The 20,481-nt window shown below is 42.5% G+C and overlaps 2 protein-coding genes and 4 non-coding genes across 6 annotated transcripts; 1 reads left to right on the forward strand and 5 right to left on the reverse strand.

Annotated features, from left to right (window-relative positions):
* Nucleotides 1-90: 90 nt before the first annotated feature.
* GLT8D1 (glycosyltransferase 8 domain containing 1) lies at nt 91-7,430 on the forward strand. The gene is made up of 10 exons (XM_009813852.2): nt 91-103; nt 1,317-1,376; nt 1,487-1,585; nt 2,934-3,150; nt 3,819-3,936; nt 4,478-4,562; nt 4,791-4,903; nt 5,448-5,614; nt 5,803-5,915; nt 6,554-7,430. The coding sequence occupies exons 2-10, from the start codon at nt 1,361-1,363 to the stop codon at nt 6,742-6,744; spliced, it is 1,119 nt and encodes a 372-aa protein (XP_009812154.1). The 5' UTR covers nt 91-103; nt 1,317-1,360; the 3' UTR covers nt 6,745-7,430.
* Nucleotides 7,431-8,967: 1,537 nt separating this feature from the next.
* Nucleotides 8,968-18,303, reverse strand: GNL3 (G protein nucleolar 3). The gene is made up of 15 exons (XM_059823143.1): nt 18,252-18,303; nt 17,852-17,910; nt 17,232-17,369; nt 16,460-16,573; nt 16,203-16,286; nt 15,560-15,692; nt 14,544-14,647; nt 13,440-13,575; nt 12,826-12,913; nt 12,258-12,441; nt 11,457-11,599; nt 10,613-10,749; nt 9,851-10,062; nt 9,461-9,542; nt 8,968-9,374 (listed from the first exon to the last, which is right to left on the reverse strand). The coding sequence occupies exons 1-15, from the start codon at nt 18,262-18,264 to the stop codon at nt 9,286-9,288; spliced, it is 1,716 nt and encodes a 571-aa protein (XP_059679126.1). The 5' UTR covers nt 18,265-18,303; the 3' UTR covers nt 8,968-9,285.
* On the reverse strand, nt 11,883-11,958 carry LOC132317971 (small nucleolar RNA SNORD19). Its single transcript, XR_009484258.1, has one exon. It is a non-coding gene; the product is annotated as a small nucleolar RNA SNORD19 (small nucleolar RNA).
* LOC132317972 (small nucleolar RNA SNORD69) lies at nt 12,517-12,594 on the reverse strand. The gene has a single exon (XR_009484259.1). It is a non-coding gene; the product is annotated as a small nucleolar RNA SNORD69 (small nucleolar RNA).
* Nucleotides 13,015-13,088, reverse strand: LOC132317970 (small nucleolar RNA SNORD19). The gene has a single exon (XR_009484257.1). It is a non-coding gene; the product is annotated as a small nucleolar RNA SNORD19 (small nucleolar RNA).
* On the reverse strand, nt 15,428-15,500 carry LOC132317969 (small nucleolar RNA SNORD19). The gene has a single exon (XR_009484256.1). It is a non-coding gene; the product is annotated as a small nucleolar RNA SNORD19 (small nucleolar RNA).
* Nucleotides 18,304-20,481: the final 2,178 nt, after the last annotated feature.

Genomic DNA, 20,481 nt, shown 5'->3' on the forward strand with positions numbered 1-20,481 from the left:
AGCTCGTGGAGGATGCAGTGAAACGGGGAGCAGTCGCGTACCCAACTTCGTGTGTCTAAACCGCGCCACCGCAGTAACTGAAATTGCGGCAGTGTTTGCGCAGGTGCTTGAGGATTTTAGCGCGGGTTTGCGTTTGCCCTGGCAGTAATTTCTGGAAAAGGCAGTCTGTAAACGCTTGTAGCACAGGCTGCTGTAGTGTCACTAAAGGGCAGTTGTATAAATGCGCGTGCACCCTCAGCATCGCTGCCACGGGGACTGAGGAGCATTGCAACATACTTCGTTTTAACGAGAGACGTTGCGTTGTACTCCTCTAAACTAAGGCTACGGGTCCTGACCAACTTCAGGAGCTCTGCAGACATGGCACAGGGCACTTGCTTGTTGCGCTCGACAAACGTATCTTCCCCATGGGAGAAATGCAACAGCAGAAAGATGGCTATGTCTGACACATAATAGTCACAATGCTGTTTGTGGTGTCTTAATTTGGAAATTTTGCAAGTGTCTTACTGTAGAGCTGTCACTGTTTCTTGAATTTTGCATGTTATTACGGTGTCAGTGCTTTCTGTGTGTTACTTGAGAGCTACGTCACACTCCAGGATGTGTAGTTCTTGTTCTGATTTCACAGTCACTGGTACCATTAAATAATGAGTGTGTGTGTTTGAATTGCATACCAAAATTGCATCATTGCTTCGAGCGTGTGTTTTTATCCCCTTCTATAACATGATGGTAATACCTTCTTTCACACTTCTGTGATCTTTTTTGTGTGGTGACACTTCAGCTGATATTCTGTTATATTTTTATGTAGAGGATGTTGCAAAAGTATAATGCTGTTTGTTAAAATCTTATAAACCCTGTGTCCTGCCAAAATCTTGCAGTTAGTTAAGTACAGAAAGAAATGTGTAATCATTTGCCTTATTGCTGGGATGCTTCCACTTCAGATAGTTAAATAAATTGGTTCAACAGTGAAAAAAACCCCATACATAATCTTCCAGATTCTTTCCAGATCTCTTTTGACTGGCAGAAAGAGTTTGAGTTTGGTGGGTTGTTTTTTTTTTTTTTCTGTCAGTGAAGTAAGTGGCAAGATCTCTATGTCTCCCTTTTGATCTCCGAGTTCTTCTTTAGATGCATCATTGTAGCTATGTACTTACTGAGATACCATACTGAGTTATTAAAATGTGACATACAGTTTTATCTTTTTAAGAGAAGGAAACATTCACTGCATTCAGAAACTGTTTTGACACTGCTGGTGATAGTGTGCTATGCCTTGTGTAGGCATGCACTGGAAGTAGGGGGCAACACCTGTATTTTTTCTCTTGCAGGTTTGCAGGAAGCTTATGCTAATAAATAAAATAACAAGAGAAAAATGACATTAAGGAAAGGTATGTGTATATGTCTGCATGTAATTTTTTAAAAATCTTTTTTGTACTTGTCTGAGTTTCCCAATGTTTCTCTGGTTATATTGATAAACTTTTTTCTTTTGAATTTTCAGTGAACATTTCCATCCTTATCGTGGCTGTTGTCATATTTTTGCTAGTTCTTCATCATAACTTCCTAGGCCTCAGTGACTTCTTGAAACGGGAATTGTCAGGTATGTTGGGTTTGGTGTCTTTTTGTTGGTGGGTTTTTTTTTTAAGATTAGGGGGAAAGCACATGCTCTGGCCAGACAGAAACCACCATGCTGCTGAAATAATGTCTATGGTAATGATCAATCATTTGCATAACAAGATATAATTTTTGTACTCTGTTATGAGTAGATCTTTTCCTGTTTTCATACCCAAGAAACTTCAGCTTTGTTGGCCTGTCTGTTCTTGCTGTCCTGTGACTTTTCTTGGTCAGGAAGCCAGGCGAGATAGCAGTAAGGGTTCCTTCTGGCTTTAAAAGTCATTAAGATACGATTCAGTTTACTTAGCAAAGCCTTTTCATTTTTGGGATTCTGCTTTTAAGAACTGCACATGGTCCCACAGAGCCTCTCCACATCCCCATTAACTGCCAAGTCCCAGTTTGCCGCTGCTGGGAGCTGTTGATCCTGGGTAGCAGTTGTACAGGTGCTTCCCAACAGCGGTTGAGTAGGAGCCTGACAGACCTTAACCAGGAATCAGCTGAAGTCAAAGCTGTTGAGCTCATCATCAGAAAAAGGCAAACAGAAGCAGAAGTCCATCTTTGTGAACAGCAGAATATTGCCCACAAACTGCCAAGTCCCTGTTTGCTATGTTCTTCAAATTACCTAAAATTATCTAATATGTAATAGTCTATATCATCTGAAAGGTACCAGTGTTGTTATAAAAAGTGCGGGTAGCGGGCAATTTGCGGGCAAAGATGATCTCCCATTTTCCTATCTGCACACTGTGTGCGTAAATTCTTATGATTTCATCTTAGATAGTGTAGTGTGGCCTGTGATCCCTGGAATAAACATGGGCTGTACTTAATGCCTTGATCTTCAGCGGGAGAAAATTCGCAACAGTGACTTTAATTTAGAATTTCTGTGTTCTTCGTTGGTTCCTACCTAAGAGGAAAAAAAAGTGTAAGAAAAAGAGGGAAGGGTGATGTGGAGAAGACCAGAAGGTGGTTAGGGTAAATGGGAGGGGGAAGTCAGTGAGATTATAGGCATGGCAGAGGGGACCAAAGGTAAGTGTGGCCTACTGTAGTTTAAGCCTCATTTTAGTACCTTATTGTGCTGTGTGTGAATATGTACAGTTAAATGTATGTAGTTTATTTTTAAGTGTGATGTTTTCCTATTCATTAACATCTCGGATTGTCCAGAGCAGGTGCCATATTTTAAGTGTTTGATACCAGCGTGCTGTAATCCACACCTCAGCTGAGACATCCAAGTGCTTGCATAGTAGAAGTAATTGAAGGTGTTGGGAATTTTAGCATGGTAATAATGTCTGTGTTTCGATTGCATAAAACAAGTACATGATGACATTTTTACTCCACAGATTCAAATCCATTAGGACTTCAGCCTATAGATTTCATACCTGCCGTTCCCCAGAGGCTGGCAGATGAAAGGAATGATAAGGAGATTTCTGTGGTCATTGCAGCATCAGATGAGAGGCTTGGGGGTGCAATTGCAGCCATGAACAGTATTTACCGTCACACCAGATCCAATGTGGTTTTCCATATTGTTACTTTGAATGATACTGTGGATCACTTGAGGTAATGATCTTTTCATTAGATTCCCACAATGCTGCAAAACTTAAGTATCTCTGAGAAGAGGAAGAGCTGACTTTCCCTCAACTGCACTCCTCTAAATTGTTTGCAGTCCTATCTGCTGCTGCTTATTGCAGCTTTTTGACAAGGCTGCTGTGGGGAGTCCTACAGTCATTCCTTCTGATAATGTTTCAGGGATGGAAAAGAGCCATCTTTTCCAGTGGGGTTACATCCAGTCAGTGGGGTTGGAGTTTTTTGGTGGAGGGGTTGTAAAAGTTGCTTCCTACATTTCATCTAAGCAATTCAAATGCTGACAATGAAGTTTCTTCATTTTTTTAGATTGTTCTTTGATCCTTTTATTTTTGCCCACATCCATTCACACTGATATTTTTTGTGCAGGACCTGTGATAACAGGACCATGTATTTCTAACAAAATAAGAAGCAACCTCATACCTTTCATGTGTCACAGCTGTGCAGTATGCTGATAGTGGGCATGCCCCTGCTGTCATACAGGACACCACCAACATCAGCCATGGATCACATTCTATATGTATGTTTGTTGGATAGGGAAGCGAGTGGCCAGATCAAGATCTGTGTCACTGTCAATTGGATCTCTTGCTTTTCATTTGATTTTGTCTCATTTAACAAAATCTGTGCCTTTTTCCTGTTTGCAGGCTGTGGCTAAGTAACACTGCTCTGAAAAATTTGAGATACAGAATTTTGGATTTTGACCCTCGTGTCTTAGAAGGGAAAGTACAAGTGGATCCTCAAAAGGCAGACACCTTAAAACCAGTGAGGATGATGTTGATTACTTTTTGCAATTATTAGTTAGCAACAATATATTTTGATATTAGCTTTTGAACACAACTAGAGATCAAAACTAAATCTGTTAGCATAAAAGCAATCTTTTATAAGCAAATTCCTAAACTTCAGTAAGAATAAATTTCCAGATAGTGACAGATGGATTTGAATATCTACATATGCATGCCTAGTATAATGTTTTGCTGCTAGCCACAGTGAAACAAAGCAGCTTGCATGTCAAGCATGCCAGCATCTCCGAGATACTACAGATATATGTGGAGGAAACAAATTCTAATATAGACCAGTTTTAAAATTAGTTCATCAATGCAGAAATTCATAGGAGATCGGGAATTGACGGAACATGTTTATTTTAAATAACTTCTAGGATATTGCTGCCTATTTTACTTCCTTGATAGAAGTTGTCTTGGACATTAGTGCCATAGATAAGTGCCAGGAGTATGTGTCAATTTCACATTTATTTGGACAATTTTTCATTTAATTCTTCACTTCTCTTGCTTTCTTGTTTTCACAGTTAACCTTTGCAAGATTCTACTTGCCTAGTTTGGTACCTCATGCAGAGAAAGCCATCTATGTGGATGATGATATAATAGTGCAAGGTATGGGACCTTTTCTTAGCCTTTTGCCACTGGCCTCATGCTGAGGTCAGTATACCATCTCTTACAGTAACCAAAAACTTCAAGGAAAGATGTAAAAACTTCGTAAATATGAGTGAGTTGGATTAAACTGAGTAGTTTTATCTGCTGTAGCAATGGACTAAACAAAAATTCACTCAGCACTTAATCAGGATTGCTTTTAATTTTTCTGTGCTTACTTCTATTTTCCAGATGATATTCTTGAACTTTACAACACTCCATTGAAACCTGGACATGCAGCTGCATTTTCAGATGATTGTGACTCAACAACTAATAAAGTTGCTGTCCGTGGAGCAGGCAATCAGGTTAGTTTTATTCTGATTCAGTGGTAACAATACTATAGATCCCAGGCTTTGGAAACAGGCACTCGGTTTTAATGTTCTTGGAGGTTGACTTCCAAATGCAGTGAACCTAAAGGTGTGACTGTCCCTACCCAAATCAATTTACACTGATGTCTGTGTTACAAATGACACCTGCAGTTTCTGTTTAGGCACAGTAAAAGCACTTTGAATTTTTGCTGTGCTTTGCAATGAGAGCAATTCCCAGCATGGAACCGCAGGAGGCCTTAGAACATCAGAGGGAGATATAAAAAGTACTTTTTCTGGGAGTGGTACAATATGAATAATATGGTATTATTAAGACCATGCAGCATTCCTTAAAATATGTAGTTTATATAATCATATTTTAAAAATGTTAGACCTCTTAAGCTTTCTTTCTCTTGTGTTAAAGAAGGGGTATTTGGTTTAACAACTTGAAGTTATGCTTCTCTGTTGGGAATTGTGCAAAATTTTTCTTTAAATAGTAATTTGACTGTATTTTAAGCTAATTTCTACTGTTGGTTTTTTTCAGTATAATTACATTGGGTTTCTAGATTACAAAAAAGAAACCATCCGAAAGCTTGCCATGAAAGCCAACACCTGCTCTTTCAATCCAGGAGTTTTTGTTGCCAATTTAACAGAATGGAAATTACAGAACATCACTAAGCAATTGGAGAAGTGGATGGCACTTAATGTAGTGTAAGTACCCCCAAGCTGGGGGCAACAGTGGGTCGGAGATTGGGTTGCGGTGATGGCATTTAACTGTTAAATGAACTGTTAAATGAATGTGTATTTGTGGACTCTTGTCATGCAGCTGCAAGTGAAAATCAACTGATTTAGGGCCACACAAGCATCCTTTCCCAACTTCTTTTCATCTTCTCTTCCAGAGAGGAACTTTACAGTAGGACTCTGGCTGGCAGCATCACGACACCTCCACTGCTAATTGTATTTTACAAGCAACATTCCAGTATTGATCCCATGTGGAATGTCCGGCATCTCGGTATGTATGAAACATTTGTGACGCTGCTCCCCCAGTGTGTTTTCCCAGGTCTGTAGCTGGTCACCTAGTTGATGATGCAGCAAATGGATCTTTTCTTCCCCTATTTTTACCATCTTGGGGCTTGTAGGCCTGATCCTTCATGTTCTTTTTTTGAACTGTTAGGGGGATAGTTCTTGAATTGGCTTATATTACTTCTCATTTTCCTTTTCTTTTTCCACATATGTATTGTATCTGAAGTGATCCTAGGTGTTTCCTCCAAGATTGTTGAGAGAAACAGACATTCATATCTGTTCTGCTACTGGTGAAACCCCAACCCTGGGAGAGCTTTCTTGGGTTTTATTTCCAACGAACAATACACAGGCTGCGGAATACATCTGGGTATTAAGGGGGTTATAAAGAACTTGGAAGTTAAGGCAGTACATTAAAATAGATACTGAGACACATCAAAGTGTCATTCAGTTGCACCTGATTATGTTTTTCACTTTGCCCTGATTTCTGCCTCCTATATCGCCTCCTTTCTCCATAAATGACAAGATTTCCTTCATTAAAATCCTTTGTTTTGAAGTTAAAATATTGCATGTTGGTGTTCTTGCTGCCTTTATTTCAGGCACTAACTAATGCTTCTTTTTCAATAAAAGGGTCTAGTGCTGGAAAAAGGTACTCTCCTCAGTTTGTGAAAGCTGCCAAGCTGCTCCATTGGAATGGACATTTCAAACCATGGGGAAGAACAGCTTCATATGCTGAAGTCTGGGAGAAATGGTATGTCCCTGACCCTACAGGCAAGTTCAGCCTGATCCGCAGACATTCAGAAGCCTATGAAGCAAAGTAGAGTCGATTTTAGTAACTGATGGCATTTTCTCAGGAAGCTTCTGGAGCCAAGCAGAACTTTTTTTTAGCCAACTTGTATTACAGAGCAGTCCTGGCCTTCTGGAGCACAAGGTGATGCACTTAATCAGGTGCAGTTCTGAAAGGCACAGGTCCAAAGGAGACTCACTTCACTTGTGTGACAGAAGATGCTACTCCAGCAGCACTAGAGAAAGCAAAGGAGGATCTCCACAAACTAGCACGTTTGTTAGTTCATTTCTGTCTGTTGTGTGTTTTGCTGCTCTTTACTACAAGTCTTCTAGAAGGAGGATCATTTTGTCAGCTACAGAAAGAAACAGTTTCTAAAAACAAGATACAACTTCAGCTGGTGCTTGCACCATGCAAATCTTGCACAGCAATGTACTGTTAATTAAGAGCTGCTTGGGTTTTGTTCTTTTGTTTTGTTTTCTTATCCTGTGAAATAGTTTCATCAACAACCCTTTCTTGCATGAAATCTCCTTCCAACCATTTCTGTGTAAGTCTTTCTTGCAGAATTCTGCAAAATCGAATCTTGTTTTTTTGGAAGATGAATTTTTCAAGTATTATTTCACTATGCAAAGTGGTTTTAACTGCCAGTGAACACTAAAGCATTTTTTGGAAAGTGGTGGAGAAAACTTTGTTCAAAAATAAAAGCTAATTTTAACATGTTGACTCAAACCTACGGTAAATGGCAATCTGAATCTAGTCTTGATCTGATATATGAAGTGCAGTTCCTTTGTTCTTAAATACAGTAGCAAGTGATTGAAACTCGTCAATTGAGCTCACCTTTGCAAAAGCAATCTCATTCTAAAATTGTGCAAAATATTTATTTTGGGGATCAGGCTGTATAAATTAGAGAGTAATTTTGTTACTGTTAAGTTCCTCATAGCTCTCTCAAGTGAGCATGGCGTTGCTATAGAAGTTTTTCCCACTGTGACTTTCCCAGTCTGGCCCTTTAAACTCACCAAGTGAGATTCCTGTGCCCTTTTCAGCTGGCTGCCCATCACCTTTTCTATAGGTAAGTTGTTTTTTTTTATAGTTGTAGTGTTGAGTAGTGGTTATTATTAGCTAATATATCCCAGCAGCTATTGTGTCAACTATTCCATTTAATTCAGTTTTGAACTAAAAAGTTGTCATTTTTATTCAGTAATACTGCTTGTGAACAGTCCTCAGTGTAAGATATTTAGACAGAAGGCTTTGTGTTAATGCAGTGACAGGCTCAGTGTTGCATGGTCTGAGATACAGGGCAGCAGAGAGAGAAAGGGCTTGTTCATGTGTATGAATACGGTTTTAGTACTGCTTTATAATTTAAAAGGATTTCCAACTGCTTGACTCATTGCAGGCATTGCCTATAGTTCTATCAATCATGGATGCTGATCTTGTGGTTTGTTACCTATCAATCATTTCTTTTCCTGGGTTTTGATGAACAAGAACCACTCTTGTCCTTGAAGCGGTTAGGAGTAACGAAATAAGTTCAGTTACCAGACTTTGAAAGATTGTACTAGATCAGCTGACACCAACTTAATTCTGACAACTAGGCTGTGTTTTAGGAGGCTTAAACTGCATGTGTCTGTGTCTGCACCTGCCTAGGAGGACTGTGCCTCAACATACATTTAGGGAAAGTACAACTATCTATTAAGGAGCACAGAAATCAGACCTTTAAGTTAATAGGAAGAAAACAGGCGCATAGGAGGAGATGCTTGGTGTTAGGCATTTATTCTAAATGCTTAATTCAGTGAGCAGTTGCAGGGCCTCTTGGTAATTCTTTTGCTACCCCTGTTCTGCTGAGGGAACAGGGCAACGTTTTGCTTTACAGTTACCAATTGTTGCCATGTAGGTGTCATCAGGAAATATGTCTTTTGTTCAAGAGCACTGTAAGAACAAGAAGCTTGTTCTCCAGTGAAGACTGATTACTAATATCATAATCTCAATTACCTTTCCCAGTGAAGGTTCTGAACATATAAAGCAGTGCTTAGATAAAATACCTTATGTCTAGCTGAAATAAGTAGCATTTTCTAGCCAACCTTTATATCTGAAAGTCCTACAAGTTTTGCAAAAGTATACTAAAAACTGACTTAAGTCATGCTGTAGGGGTACAGTCTCTGTAATCCTCTAGGAAAAAGGGAGGATGAAAACTTACCTCGAAATTTAATTGCTTGAGCATGACTAGAATTAAACATTTACCATTGTTTTTCAAAGAAAAAGACAAAGGGTTTATCCTTTTGAAGTATCTTTTTATAAGGCAAAGTGAACAGACTAACTCAGTCTATTAGGAATTTTTAAAAATAGGCTTTAATACAGGAAATAAAGTTTAGGACTCAAAGCTAAATACAGTGGGTTTTCTAGACTTTTATGAAATCTGGAACAATCAGGAGCGATACACTATTATTATGCACATTATTTGACACAGCAATAATTGTGAATCTTTGCAGCACCTCTGGTATGCAGCATTCCTCCAACTTCTGCCACAACACAAGTCTTTATGACTGTTCTGAAAGCCGCTAATAAGAGTCTCCAAACCATGTCTTCACACATAGTCTGTATTAAAATCATAGGCATCATCTTCTTCTGCTGTCTTATCCAAGCTGAATGATAGTGAATAGGAATGTTTGCTTTCTGAGAAAATAAAATCGTGTTAGTGAAACCAATGCAAATGCTAGAGTACTAGACTATCCTTCAAGCCAGGGTTTTTTAATACAGACCTGCTATCTGCTTTTCTGAATTTGCAGGACTTGTTTGTTGTTTTCCAAGCTCTGCTTTCCTGTTGACCTGAACTTTGCTTTCCTACAAGTCAGAGAGGTCAGATACATGTGTTTATTCAGACGTCACTAATGAAGTCTCCCATGCCAATGAAACCTATACATTGTCTCCTTGTATAGTTGGTTAGGAACACACTGCCTTAGAACTAAGAACAATGTTGTGTCCTTAATTAAGCAAAAAGCCCAACCCTTATCTCCAGGAGAAAGACTTGTTGATTATTTCTGGTGGTGCAACAGTGCCTATACATTCTCAGTTTACAGCAGCATACTTGACTGGGTACTTGGTGTCAGGATCTAAACAGGTAGAAGAAGCCTAATGAAACCCTGATTTACCTCTTTGACATCCTTTTCTTCTTCTTCTTCCACATTGTCTTCATCATCATCACTGCCTGTGAAATCCTCCTCTTCTTCCTCCCCCTCCTTGCTTGTTTCCAAGTTTTCCCACTCTGATGCTTCCTCTGTCACTTTATTTTCCTCTATTGTCCCATTTGCCATACCAGCTGACTGGAAAATGATGCTGCTTGCTGGACTGGGGTATTTTAAAGCTGAGAAAAACATAGGAAGTGTCTGTTAAGTGACGGTTAGACAGTATCAGATGTAATACCTACCCCCTGAGAGGACAGCCATTTTAGGTCAGGACTAGAAAAAGACAGTCCTGCCCCCTCCCTTCCACAGGACGGCACTCCCACATAAGCAGGCAGAACGCAGGACAATGCTCTGAGAATAGCTTTTCCTGAGGCATCTACAGAAGACTGCTAGGAGCTGAAAGACTTGGATTTGAGTGTAGATTGTACTGAGTAAAATGTATTTTGTTGGCCTAATTAGCCAGTGTTTATGTGCTCTTCAACATTCTTTTCCCCTATTTCCTATTTAGGAGGGTTAGGTCAGATGAGCAGAAACTAAGAACTAGCAGGGGTAAGTTGTGTTAAGACAGCACACAGATGCACTGTTCTGTTGTGTAAGAATCCACTTCTTATTCACTGCATATTGGCAAAGCTATCATATAAACCCCAGGAGGACTTTGATTCAAAATCTCCCATTAAAACTACTACTACCACTCTTAATGGAAGCAGTGCATTACAGTAACAGTCCTACCTTGAATAGTGTTTTTGTTTTCTTCTTCTAGGTTCTTTAAATTAAAGCACTCCTGCATTTCAGCTATTTTGTCTTCTGTAAGATATGGTGGCAGTCTCTGAGATACCGGAGGTTGTGAGTGGTAGCTTATTTTAGCTCTGGGAAAGTAAAATAGCAGCATTAAAAAACAACTAAAGTTAACATAATTAAATCGCTGTATTTAAAAATAAAACCCAGCGCACAAACCTCTCAAACTCCTCAACCTAACTATTAATTTATTATCATCTGTTTAACAGCAGTTAAATAGCTACTTAAATTTGACTGAAGTTGTCAATAACAGTATTAAGTGGATAGCCCACTCCTGAGAAGAAAAAGAAATGGCACTTTGTCACCACAAATCATCTGCGTGTAAAATCATGAGCTGTAAAAGCAGCTGAACTATTTGAGCACGGGAAATAGTCACACTCAATTGCTGACTTACATTTATTCCCACCCTCAGAATATAGGAACCACTATAAATTTCCAGAGAAAATTTGCCATAGCCTTTCCTGTCTGTAGAGGAGGACTACATGGACTCAGTAATTGAGAGGAAGGCAAATTCCCCTAAAAGAGTTATACCAGAAGTCAGCAAACTTGCTATGGAGTAACATGCAACATGCTTTGACTCCTTCAGTGTATCCTTCACTACTTTAGAAAATTATGCACGGATGGCATTCTCTGAATCTGTTAGCCAATCCAGCTCTCTTTACCAAAGCAAAAAGCAGCCTTTCCTTTCTCAGTACTTCTCAGGGCTCAAGAGCTTCTGCTGTGCTAGATTAACGTGAAAAAGGTGAGCAGCATAAAGCAAAATTCATAGCATACGTACCCTGTCCAGTCACAAAGTAGTAATTTAGCTACATTCTCTATGTCAGGAACACCTCCCTTTTTCAGCATACCCCTTTTCTGAGCAAGTAAAGTTAAAAACTCCTCAGTGTTCCTGAAATCTGGGAGAGTATAGTGCATCGTTACCTAGTGCAAAAGAAAAAGGTGCATTCAGAAACATACACCCACTTTTCTCTTAGTTTTAGGAATAAAAAAGCAAATCAAATTGGGTTTGAGGACCAACAAGTATGTGAAGAACCATTTTTCTCTTGCATGTGGGAGTAAACATTACAAAGCAAAATGCCTACTTCATCAACAAATTAATCTGCCATTCCCCTATACTAGTGGGTGTATAGACACAGCCCACTGGTTTGTGGAAAAAACTTATCACAGAACTGAATGGGAATTAGGCTTAGGTTAACCTACTTGAAACTAGAGTGAAATCAGAGTTGGATCTGAGGTCTTCACTGTAATAATAGGAAGTAGTCAGAATATCTTCATTTTTCACTCTGTGATACTATGCTGAGATCTTAAAAGCAGGGTTTTTTAAAAATCAGAAAAGTTATTGGGAAAACACTCTGGCTGACAGGATCCTGGCATGCCGTTTCTGCCTTCTATTTATAAGGATAAAAGATCACACTTAAGTGTTGGATACAATACTGTACTTTGCCACTCTGTATGGTTAGGGGAAAGCAGTGCAAAAGCTACCAGAACTAGCTGAAGTGAAACAAACTTTGGTTATCAGCCTAAGAAACCTACAGAGAAGTCAAATGCAGTGAGAGATGTGGAAAAAGATGGAGCTCACCTGCTGTTTGCTGCAGTGATTTAGAATGGCATCTACTCCTTCAAGCACATCTGCTGAGCCTGATTCTTCAGTGTCTATGATACTTCTCAAGGCCAGAGCCAGGGCACTGTTGGAAGGATCTGCAATTATACTTGGACTGTCTAACATCTTTGTCTGTTTATCAATGTGCACAATTTGCATTGACCTATTCAGAGAGAAACACACTGTGAGTAGATAAAGATAAATCAGCTAGCAAAGGACTGGTAATGATGATGGATGCAAGACAAAGCTCAGCGTTGGACTGAATACACTTCATACAGAGTCAGTTTCAGTGCTTTCTCATCATATGCTTTGCGTAGGACAGAAATCTGTATGTACAAGAAGAGCAAGCTTCTACACTTAATCTCTCACGACAGCTTGCATCACACAGATCAATCTCTTCCATCCTGGCAAACTGAAATATGCATTTAAAACTGCACACGGGCATACTTTGCCCTTAATGGATGGAAACACAACACAAACAACAAACTCAAGGTAATCAGAACACAACAAACAGGGAAATGAACAGCTTTTATCAGACTCGGCTTACTTGGTAACACCTCTTGTTAGGCCAACATTGCAAGCACGAACTCCTTTAAGACTGTTGATTATGCTGCTCTTTCCCACATTCGGGAAACCTGAAGAAAACCACATAAATCCTTGTAAGTTAAGTAAGAAAATTCAGCCTATGTAACACTGATCAAAACTGCTTCTTCCAGGTGTCTTTGGTAAAGTACATCTTCAGTGTGAGATCAGAGTTGGATCTGAAGTCTTCACTACAGAAGTAAGACAAAGTTTGTATCCTCATTTCTCACACTGATAATAAAAGGGACATGAAAGACATCACTGAATGTAACACCACAAATCTTACGAGGTAGGAGGAAGGCAGTGCATGGTATGTAACCTGCTTCTCTTGTTTCCCTAAGCTGGTGAATCAGATAAGGCCTCACATGTGTCTTCGACAGATCACATACATTACATGCATGTAAGTGCAACACAGATCGCTGTCAACTGAAATACTGCGAGTCTTAGATGAAAGTAAGAACAATGACTAGAAAGCCCAAAAGAAAGTAAGTTGTATTTAGTTGTTCTACCCAATTTGCATTACAGGATACCAAAGCTTTATGGGAGAAGGAAACTCCTCCTGTCCTGCCAAATGCTTACCTACTACCCCAACCTGAATGGCTTTGTTTTGAGTCGTCTTGTGCTCTTGAAGAAGTTTCAAAAGGCATTCGCTTCCAAAACTTTTAGTGGTTCTTGATAAATCAACACGAGCACGTCTTTTTGTGACCTGTTCCTGCTACAGGATTCAAAGGCAAAAAAACCAAAACAAACCATGGTCATGAGCTATTTAGGAAGATAAATATGTATGCTTAGATTTATTTATCTACTGTAATGTTTCCAACTCCTGTCCTCTATTAGATGATGTTACAGTGTTCTTCTAAGAAAGGAATTAGTTTAGTAAGAAAATTGGCTAATCAGTTAAGTGACAGTAAAAAAGGTAGCCATCAACTACTAAGAGAAAAAGGAATGTGAACCGAGTTATGGGGGTTGTGATTTCAGTTCAGGCTGTGTTACAGATTTGTTGTGCAACCATAAAATAACCATGTACGTTCAGGTGGTAGAAACCTTCAATCTGCAAATTCACTGAAGAGGCTTCAATTTTTTGAAGGATTTCAAAACCTGCTCTCTGCGTTGCAGTTTCTGCACCATTTTGTAGGAGGTTCTATTTCATTACCCTGTTATCAGGGTTGAGACGTGTGAAGCATTATGTATTAATACACGTACGACTCAAACAAGCATCTTCAAAGAGTTGGAACGAGGACACAGGGAGCTAACCCCTTAATACTCTTCATGAAATAATGTCAGGTGCTACCTTTATTGATGGCCACAGTCAGGATGAATGCAGTAGTATAGCCTGCACAACTTTACCTACAAAACCATTCAGATGTAACTGGTGCAACCATCCTATGTAGAAGATGAAAAATTCCTCATCTTCCTCCCCTCACTGTCCTTCTTACAGTAAAAAAAAAGTCTTGCTTTTACTCTAGTCCAGCATCCTGGGCACAAATAACAATATATATTTCAACAACAAGCATTCCCCCACAGTATCACAAAGCTTAGTCAAAGTGCAAAGGCATATCCATCAGTCACAACAGTATAATCAAACAAGGGGAAAAGGAATTTTAAACAAGAGTTCCTGTTTTTCAACATGTATGATTGCAAACACATACGACTTAGTCATGAGACAGCCTGCAGTGCTCTTACCATAGTCCTGTCCTTCATCAGTGTAGCCGATTTAAAAGCAACTGTTGGAAACTCCTTCTTCAAATAATTCAACCATTTCTCTAAGTTCTCCTTTGGCACTAAATCTGGAAAAAAGAGCATAGTCCTTTCACTCCTGTGTATCTTAAATATCACTGTGTGAAGGAAATCTAATGTGGAATCAGGAACCAGGCTGTGTTTTGTCCATTTAGTATGCTTCTTTATGACAAATGTTTGGCTGAAAACTCTAGTAAAGTACTGGGTATGTTCTCCAAAGGTACCCGGTATTGCAAGTTTTAGTCTTTATTTTCTGCCTCAAGCAGAACGTACCAAAATTAATTACATTTTTTTGCCCCTGTATCAGGTTTTTAATGCTGGGGTCTTGCTAGGAGACTTTGTATGGTACATAGTGATGTTCTGTGAAGGGTTATCCCATCATCCCTGCAAAGGCTACTCTCATACAAAGTTCCCTTTGCTCTTGCTGTCAGCTCTTGGTATTTCCTTTTCTTTTGCTGCTGCTAACCCAGTAATCTCCAGCCTTTTTTACCTGGTTTCACCTGCTTTTCTGTGGATTCTTTCATCAGCAATGGAAGAGAGAAAATACTTCCCAAAGCCAAATTTCAAATGCAACTATTGCACTGATTTCCTGATCTTTAACTCAACCATTGCCTCGGTGGGGACCAGCACTGTGACCTCTGCCTACTCACCTACGTTCACAAAAACGTTAAGAATTGTAAGATCTTTAACTTCTGTCAAATTTGGCTGAAACTGGTTAATACCCTCAGAAGTTACTGCAAAAGAAAAGGACTAATGTATATTTACCTGTCTGTGGTGTTATCTTAGCAAACTAGACTAAAAAGGTGGAGGAAATATGACCCCTTCAGCAGGGCAGCAAGCTCAGAGTTGGATCTTATGTCTTCAATGGAATCTCAGATTCATTTAAAATCTTCTTCATAGCTCACCTACCACAGAACCACACAGTGACCAAGTAACACTTCAAGAAAACCTGTGCTTCTTACCAATTTTGTTCAGAACCAACAGTAACTTTTTGTCTCCAGAGCAAGTTACAGCTTGCTCCAGTTGAGGACACCGGCAGCCCATTGGATCTCTTGCATCTAAAACCTCTAGAACCACATCTGAGGCCTCAATCACCTAAGTTAGAAAAAAAGAGAGAAGACTCAAATCAGACATGACAGACCATTTGATAGATGACAACTCTGGAATAGCTGTGGCTTACAACAGTTATTATTGAATGTCACAGAATGACTGGTGAGGTTTCATAAGACTGTTCTTGTTTGAGCTCCTTTCTTCTGAACTACAAACCGCAAAGCTGAAGCAATTTTCATCTTTTTCCTCCAAAGGCAAGAAATCCTTAGACACTAGTACCTCATTACTACAAGAGCTCTCTGATCACTCAGTATGTGCTGACAGTGGCCCAAGAAGTCTAATGCCTCAAAGTGCTGGATGTCTCAGTACCTCACACCAGACAAGACTGAAACCCTCACAGTTTCTGTCATAAAATCCCTTATTTCAGTGTTGAAATTTATCTCAAGCAACCTTTATACTCTCCAGCAGCTGCACAGTAATGCAAAAAAGGAAAATAACAAGTGGTCTCATTGCTGACTCTCATCAAATGATATAAAAATAGCTGAAGGGTCTCACCTTCTTGAGCTCCCTGCAAAATGATTTCTTTGAGTTTTTATCCAGCAGTTTGTTAGTCTTTCCTTTCGATTTGCCAGAGGATTCCTGAGCGCAAATAAAAATGAAAAGGAATTATTTAACTGAGAATTAGTGTATTATACCGGCGTGCATAAACAGCATGAAAATGTAACACGTACTGCTTAAGAAGATGTAGTTTCAGGATGACTTTTATTGTTTCTATAAGCTTCAAAGAAATCAAAACCATACCAGACACCTACCTTTCCCTCTGCTTTTTCCTTGATTTTGGCTGCATTCTTTTTAGCTTCAAGCTTCCTCTTCTTTTCATGTTCTTTCTGTCTGTTAAGCTTCTGCTTTTGTTTTAGTTCTTCAAGCTGATTGCAAACAAAAACCCAAGCCAGATAAACCACCTTCAAATGTGTTAAGACAACTGTTCTTTCTCCCTATTTACTTATTTCTGACCAAAGTTCCTGAGACAGCATATTTAGAAGTCATGGCTGTCCAGGTGACACTGGGAACTTTTTTTGCATCCTACCCTGAAAAGAATACTGTTGTCTTCAGTTGCCTCAAAACCAGAGGCAATACATCCATTAGCTAGACCCCAAAATAACAGCCGTGCAGCAACATTACAACTGATAAGGGTACTGCTCTCATGTCACGTTACTCCATGCTGCAGATCCTTATTTTCTGTATAATCACATAATGCCAAGACTTAACTTTTAGCATTCTGATGTGACATCTATGTATCTTAGCATCACAGGCAATTCTGATTACATTAAAATGACACTTCCAGCATGTTTATACACACAGTGACGAAATGAAGGTTAAAAATAAAAGAGCAAATTATTACACACTGTATAATGCTAGAAATAAATATATTATTTTTCCAAAGTACATGTCTACTAGGACCATTTGCAATCTACCACGATTGCACCTCTGGGCGCACACACGTGCTCACACATGCACGCAAAGCTTCCTTGAAGATAGGAATGGTCTTAGTTCTTGTCCTCTTTACCACAAACTGTATCTTACTCTCTGCTTTCTTTGCTCCGCTTCCCGCAGAAGCTCTTCCTTAAATGGTGCAGCACTGGGAACACCGGGATCTTTCTTGGGCTTTTTGCGTCCACGTTTCTTGGCCTCCTTTCTGACTTTGCGGTGGTGTTCTCTGATCTGAAGACAGGAGCAAGGATATTTTCTCAGTCTAAGGCCAAAAAAAAAGGGATGTATCCCTCCTGTTTACAGATACAGAGTAAAAAATGGTACGTTTCTGACTTTAGATTGAAGTGTTTCAATTGCATAATGTCTCATCGTAAAGCTACACTGGACCGTACCAGCCCAAAATAACGCAAAATGTAATGATGTAAAAAACCTACACTCCTTTCTACATCATCCTTCGGCCAATGGTAAGTGGAGAGCAAATTCCTCACTACAATCCAGACTCCTCAACATTCACTATAACATCCTTACTGCGTACGTGTATACGTACAACATGTTTCTGTAGTAATATATTTAAAAATGCTTTTAAACTAGTTAGCATGGAGCTTTAATTAGAAACAGACACCCCCCCGGCCCTCGTCCTCCCCCCGCCCCGCGGGGCAGGGGCAGCCCGGGGCCTCCACACCGCCGCGGGCCGGGAGCCCGCCGGGACTCACCTTCTTCTGGATCTTGTAGCGCTTGTGGCAGCTCAGCCTCTTGCTGGCCTTCTTCAGCTCTGCAAGGCACCGCGCCCGTCAGCGCCGGCCCCTCGCGGCCCCCCCGCCTCCCGGGGACAGCCCCCCCGCTCACGGGGGCCCGGGGAAGCGGCCGAGCTCCCATCGCCGCCCGCCGACGGCGCTCCCCCGAGCCCGCGTGTCCGATTCCCCCGCCCCGGGCCGCCGCCGCTTCGCTCGGCCGCTCCCCCCCCGCCGTGGAGCCCGCGGCCCTTCCCCCGGTCCCGGGCTGCCGCCCGCCCCCGCCATTCCCTCGCCTTAAAGCGCTCGCCGGCGGTATTGCCCGAGGCCCGCCCCCACCCGCGGCCCCCGCTGCCCCCGCTCCCGCCGCCCTGGCGCTCACTGGGCCGCTTCATGGCGCCGCCGGACCGCGCTCGGCCGCGGCCCCACGTGGAAGGCCGCGCTCCTTCCTCCTCCCGCCGGCGGGCGCTGCCGTAAAGCGAAGCGGCCCTTCCTCGCCGGAGGTGTCGCGCGGGCTCGGCGCGTTTGGCGGCCGGGCGGGCTTTGCGGCAGCGGCGGGCTCGGCGGTACGGAGCGGCGGCGGCGGCGGCACCGACGGCAGCAGCAGCGGTGGCGGGGCGGGCGGCGGAGGGCGAGTGCGGCCGCGGCTGTCGGAGGCGGAGCGGAGCCGGCTGGGTGAGCGGCGCGACGGCGGGGTCGCGCAGGCGGGGCGGAGGGCCGAAGCCAGGAGGCCGCTGCCTCCCTTTGTGTGGCCGCCGCGGGGAGGCAGCGCCGCCCGGCCGCGCAGTAGCTCCGCCGCGGCGGGCCCCGCGCCGGGCCCCGGGGTCCCGAGCCCCTCCGCCTCCTCCTGTCACCTCCCTCGTCCCCGCCTCCTGCGGCGGCCCTGGCCCTGGGCGCGGACCGCCCTGTCGCGGCCCCCTCGGTGTCGCTGTCCCTCACCGGCGTCCCGACCCCGCTGGCCCCGGTGTCTCCCTCAGCCCTCCCCGCGGTGTCCTCCCCTCTGTGCCGTCCCCACCCGCCGCCCCCAGCGCCCCGTCCCGTCACCCGGCTGAGCTCGCAGCGGTGACAGCGGCCGCGCCGCGGCCGGGTGGCCGAGGGCCGGCGGCGGCGCGGCCGCTGCCGGGGCCTCCGGAGCGAGGCCCGGGGGACGGGACCGTGTCCTGCCCGGTGTAGGTGGCAGCGCGGGTCGGGGAGGGGGCATGGTCCTGTCAGGCCGTGAGGGCATATGCCGGCCCGTGGCCCGAAAAGGTGTTTTTCTTTGTCTCCTTCTCTGGCCGCCAATAACACCTCTCAAGCCGGGCAGGGGGCGAGCCGGGTGCGGGCCGGGGCCCGCCTGTGCGACGGTTATGGACGGGGAAATGGACGTGCTTTGCCTTTTTGTTTCTTGTCCCAGTGTTGATAAAACGATCGAGGTGCTCTTACTTCTTCACCAACTTTGTCCTTTTATAGTGTCTGGTTGCTGCCATCCCCCTTTTCCTATGTTGTAGCTAGTTTCAACGTGGTCAGCAATTGGGGGAAATTCTGGCTGTGTTTCGCTCCCTTGTTCCATTTGCTAAATTTACCATGATTTATTGAGCATGTCTGTTGAAACGTGGGAGATCCTGATGGCGATAAAATACTTTCCGTGGTACCTGTCGGCTTTTAGCTTTTTTCTACTTGGAGGCAGAAAATGAAATGTGTGCTAGAACCTATTTGGCTTGTTTTAAGCGTGTTATCTCAAATGCACATAAAAACTGTTCATTTAATGAGGTTAGACTGGGTAGTACTTGCGGTGATCAGTAGTACAGCTTTCAGCAGAGGCAATCTTCCACCTGTTGTGTATATATTAGTATACTTGTATATTAGTAATGGCCAAAACATTTCTTACAGAGATGTCTATGGTTACTTGACCTTTTTATGGGCAATGTGGACAATTATTAAGAAGACACCCAAGCTCCTGTTGTACAGGAGATGGCTTGTTTGTAACCCTGGAGATTCTTGGTGCAATTGTTGAGATTCTTGTGAGCTAGCAGCTACGTTGCAGAAGAAAGTCTAGGAGACTTGCTCTTAAGTAAAACAGAATACATATTTCTGTGTGCAGTAGGATTATCTGTGTTTATGAGCATGGAGATCTGGAGAGAAGTTTGCATTTTGGAGCCTGACATTTGGCAGGAGTTTTACGTAAGCAGTTCTCTCACTGAGTATTCATGATGTTGTTCAGACTGTGATAATGTGTTTTGCACGTTCCTCAGTTATTAGAGGAGAAAAATGTTTTTGGAGGCTGCGTGCAGAATGGCAAGGTGTCTTCATCGAATAAGTGTTTACCAGTGCCTGCATATGGCTGAGAGCCGCAGCATATGTGCCTCAGTAACGGACGTGGCGAAGCCTATATGCAGTTTGCAGGCAGATGCTGGTTGGGGGCTCCCCAGATCTTTATTTCGGGATGAGATTGGACTGAGTGTACTTCTGGGTTCCTGGGTGAACCAGAATTACTGATTCCAGTAGTCCCTCCTGCCTTTCTTTCACAACCAAGAACTTGTCTTTTCTAGCAGCCTCCCTGTCAGCACGCGCCTGGTGTTAGCCATTTGACACTGCAGCTCTCTGATAAAAGTTGGAGGCAATGCCAAAAGCAA

Source organism: Gavia stellata, chromosome 12 (genome assembly GCF_030936135.1).
Source record: "Gavia stellata isolate bGavSte3 chromosome 12, bGavSte3.hap2, whole genome shotgun sequence".
Classification (NCBI taxonomy): domain Eukaryota; kingdom Metazoa; phylum Chordata; class Aves; order Gaviiformes; family Gaviidae; genus Gavia; species Gavia stellata.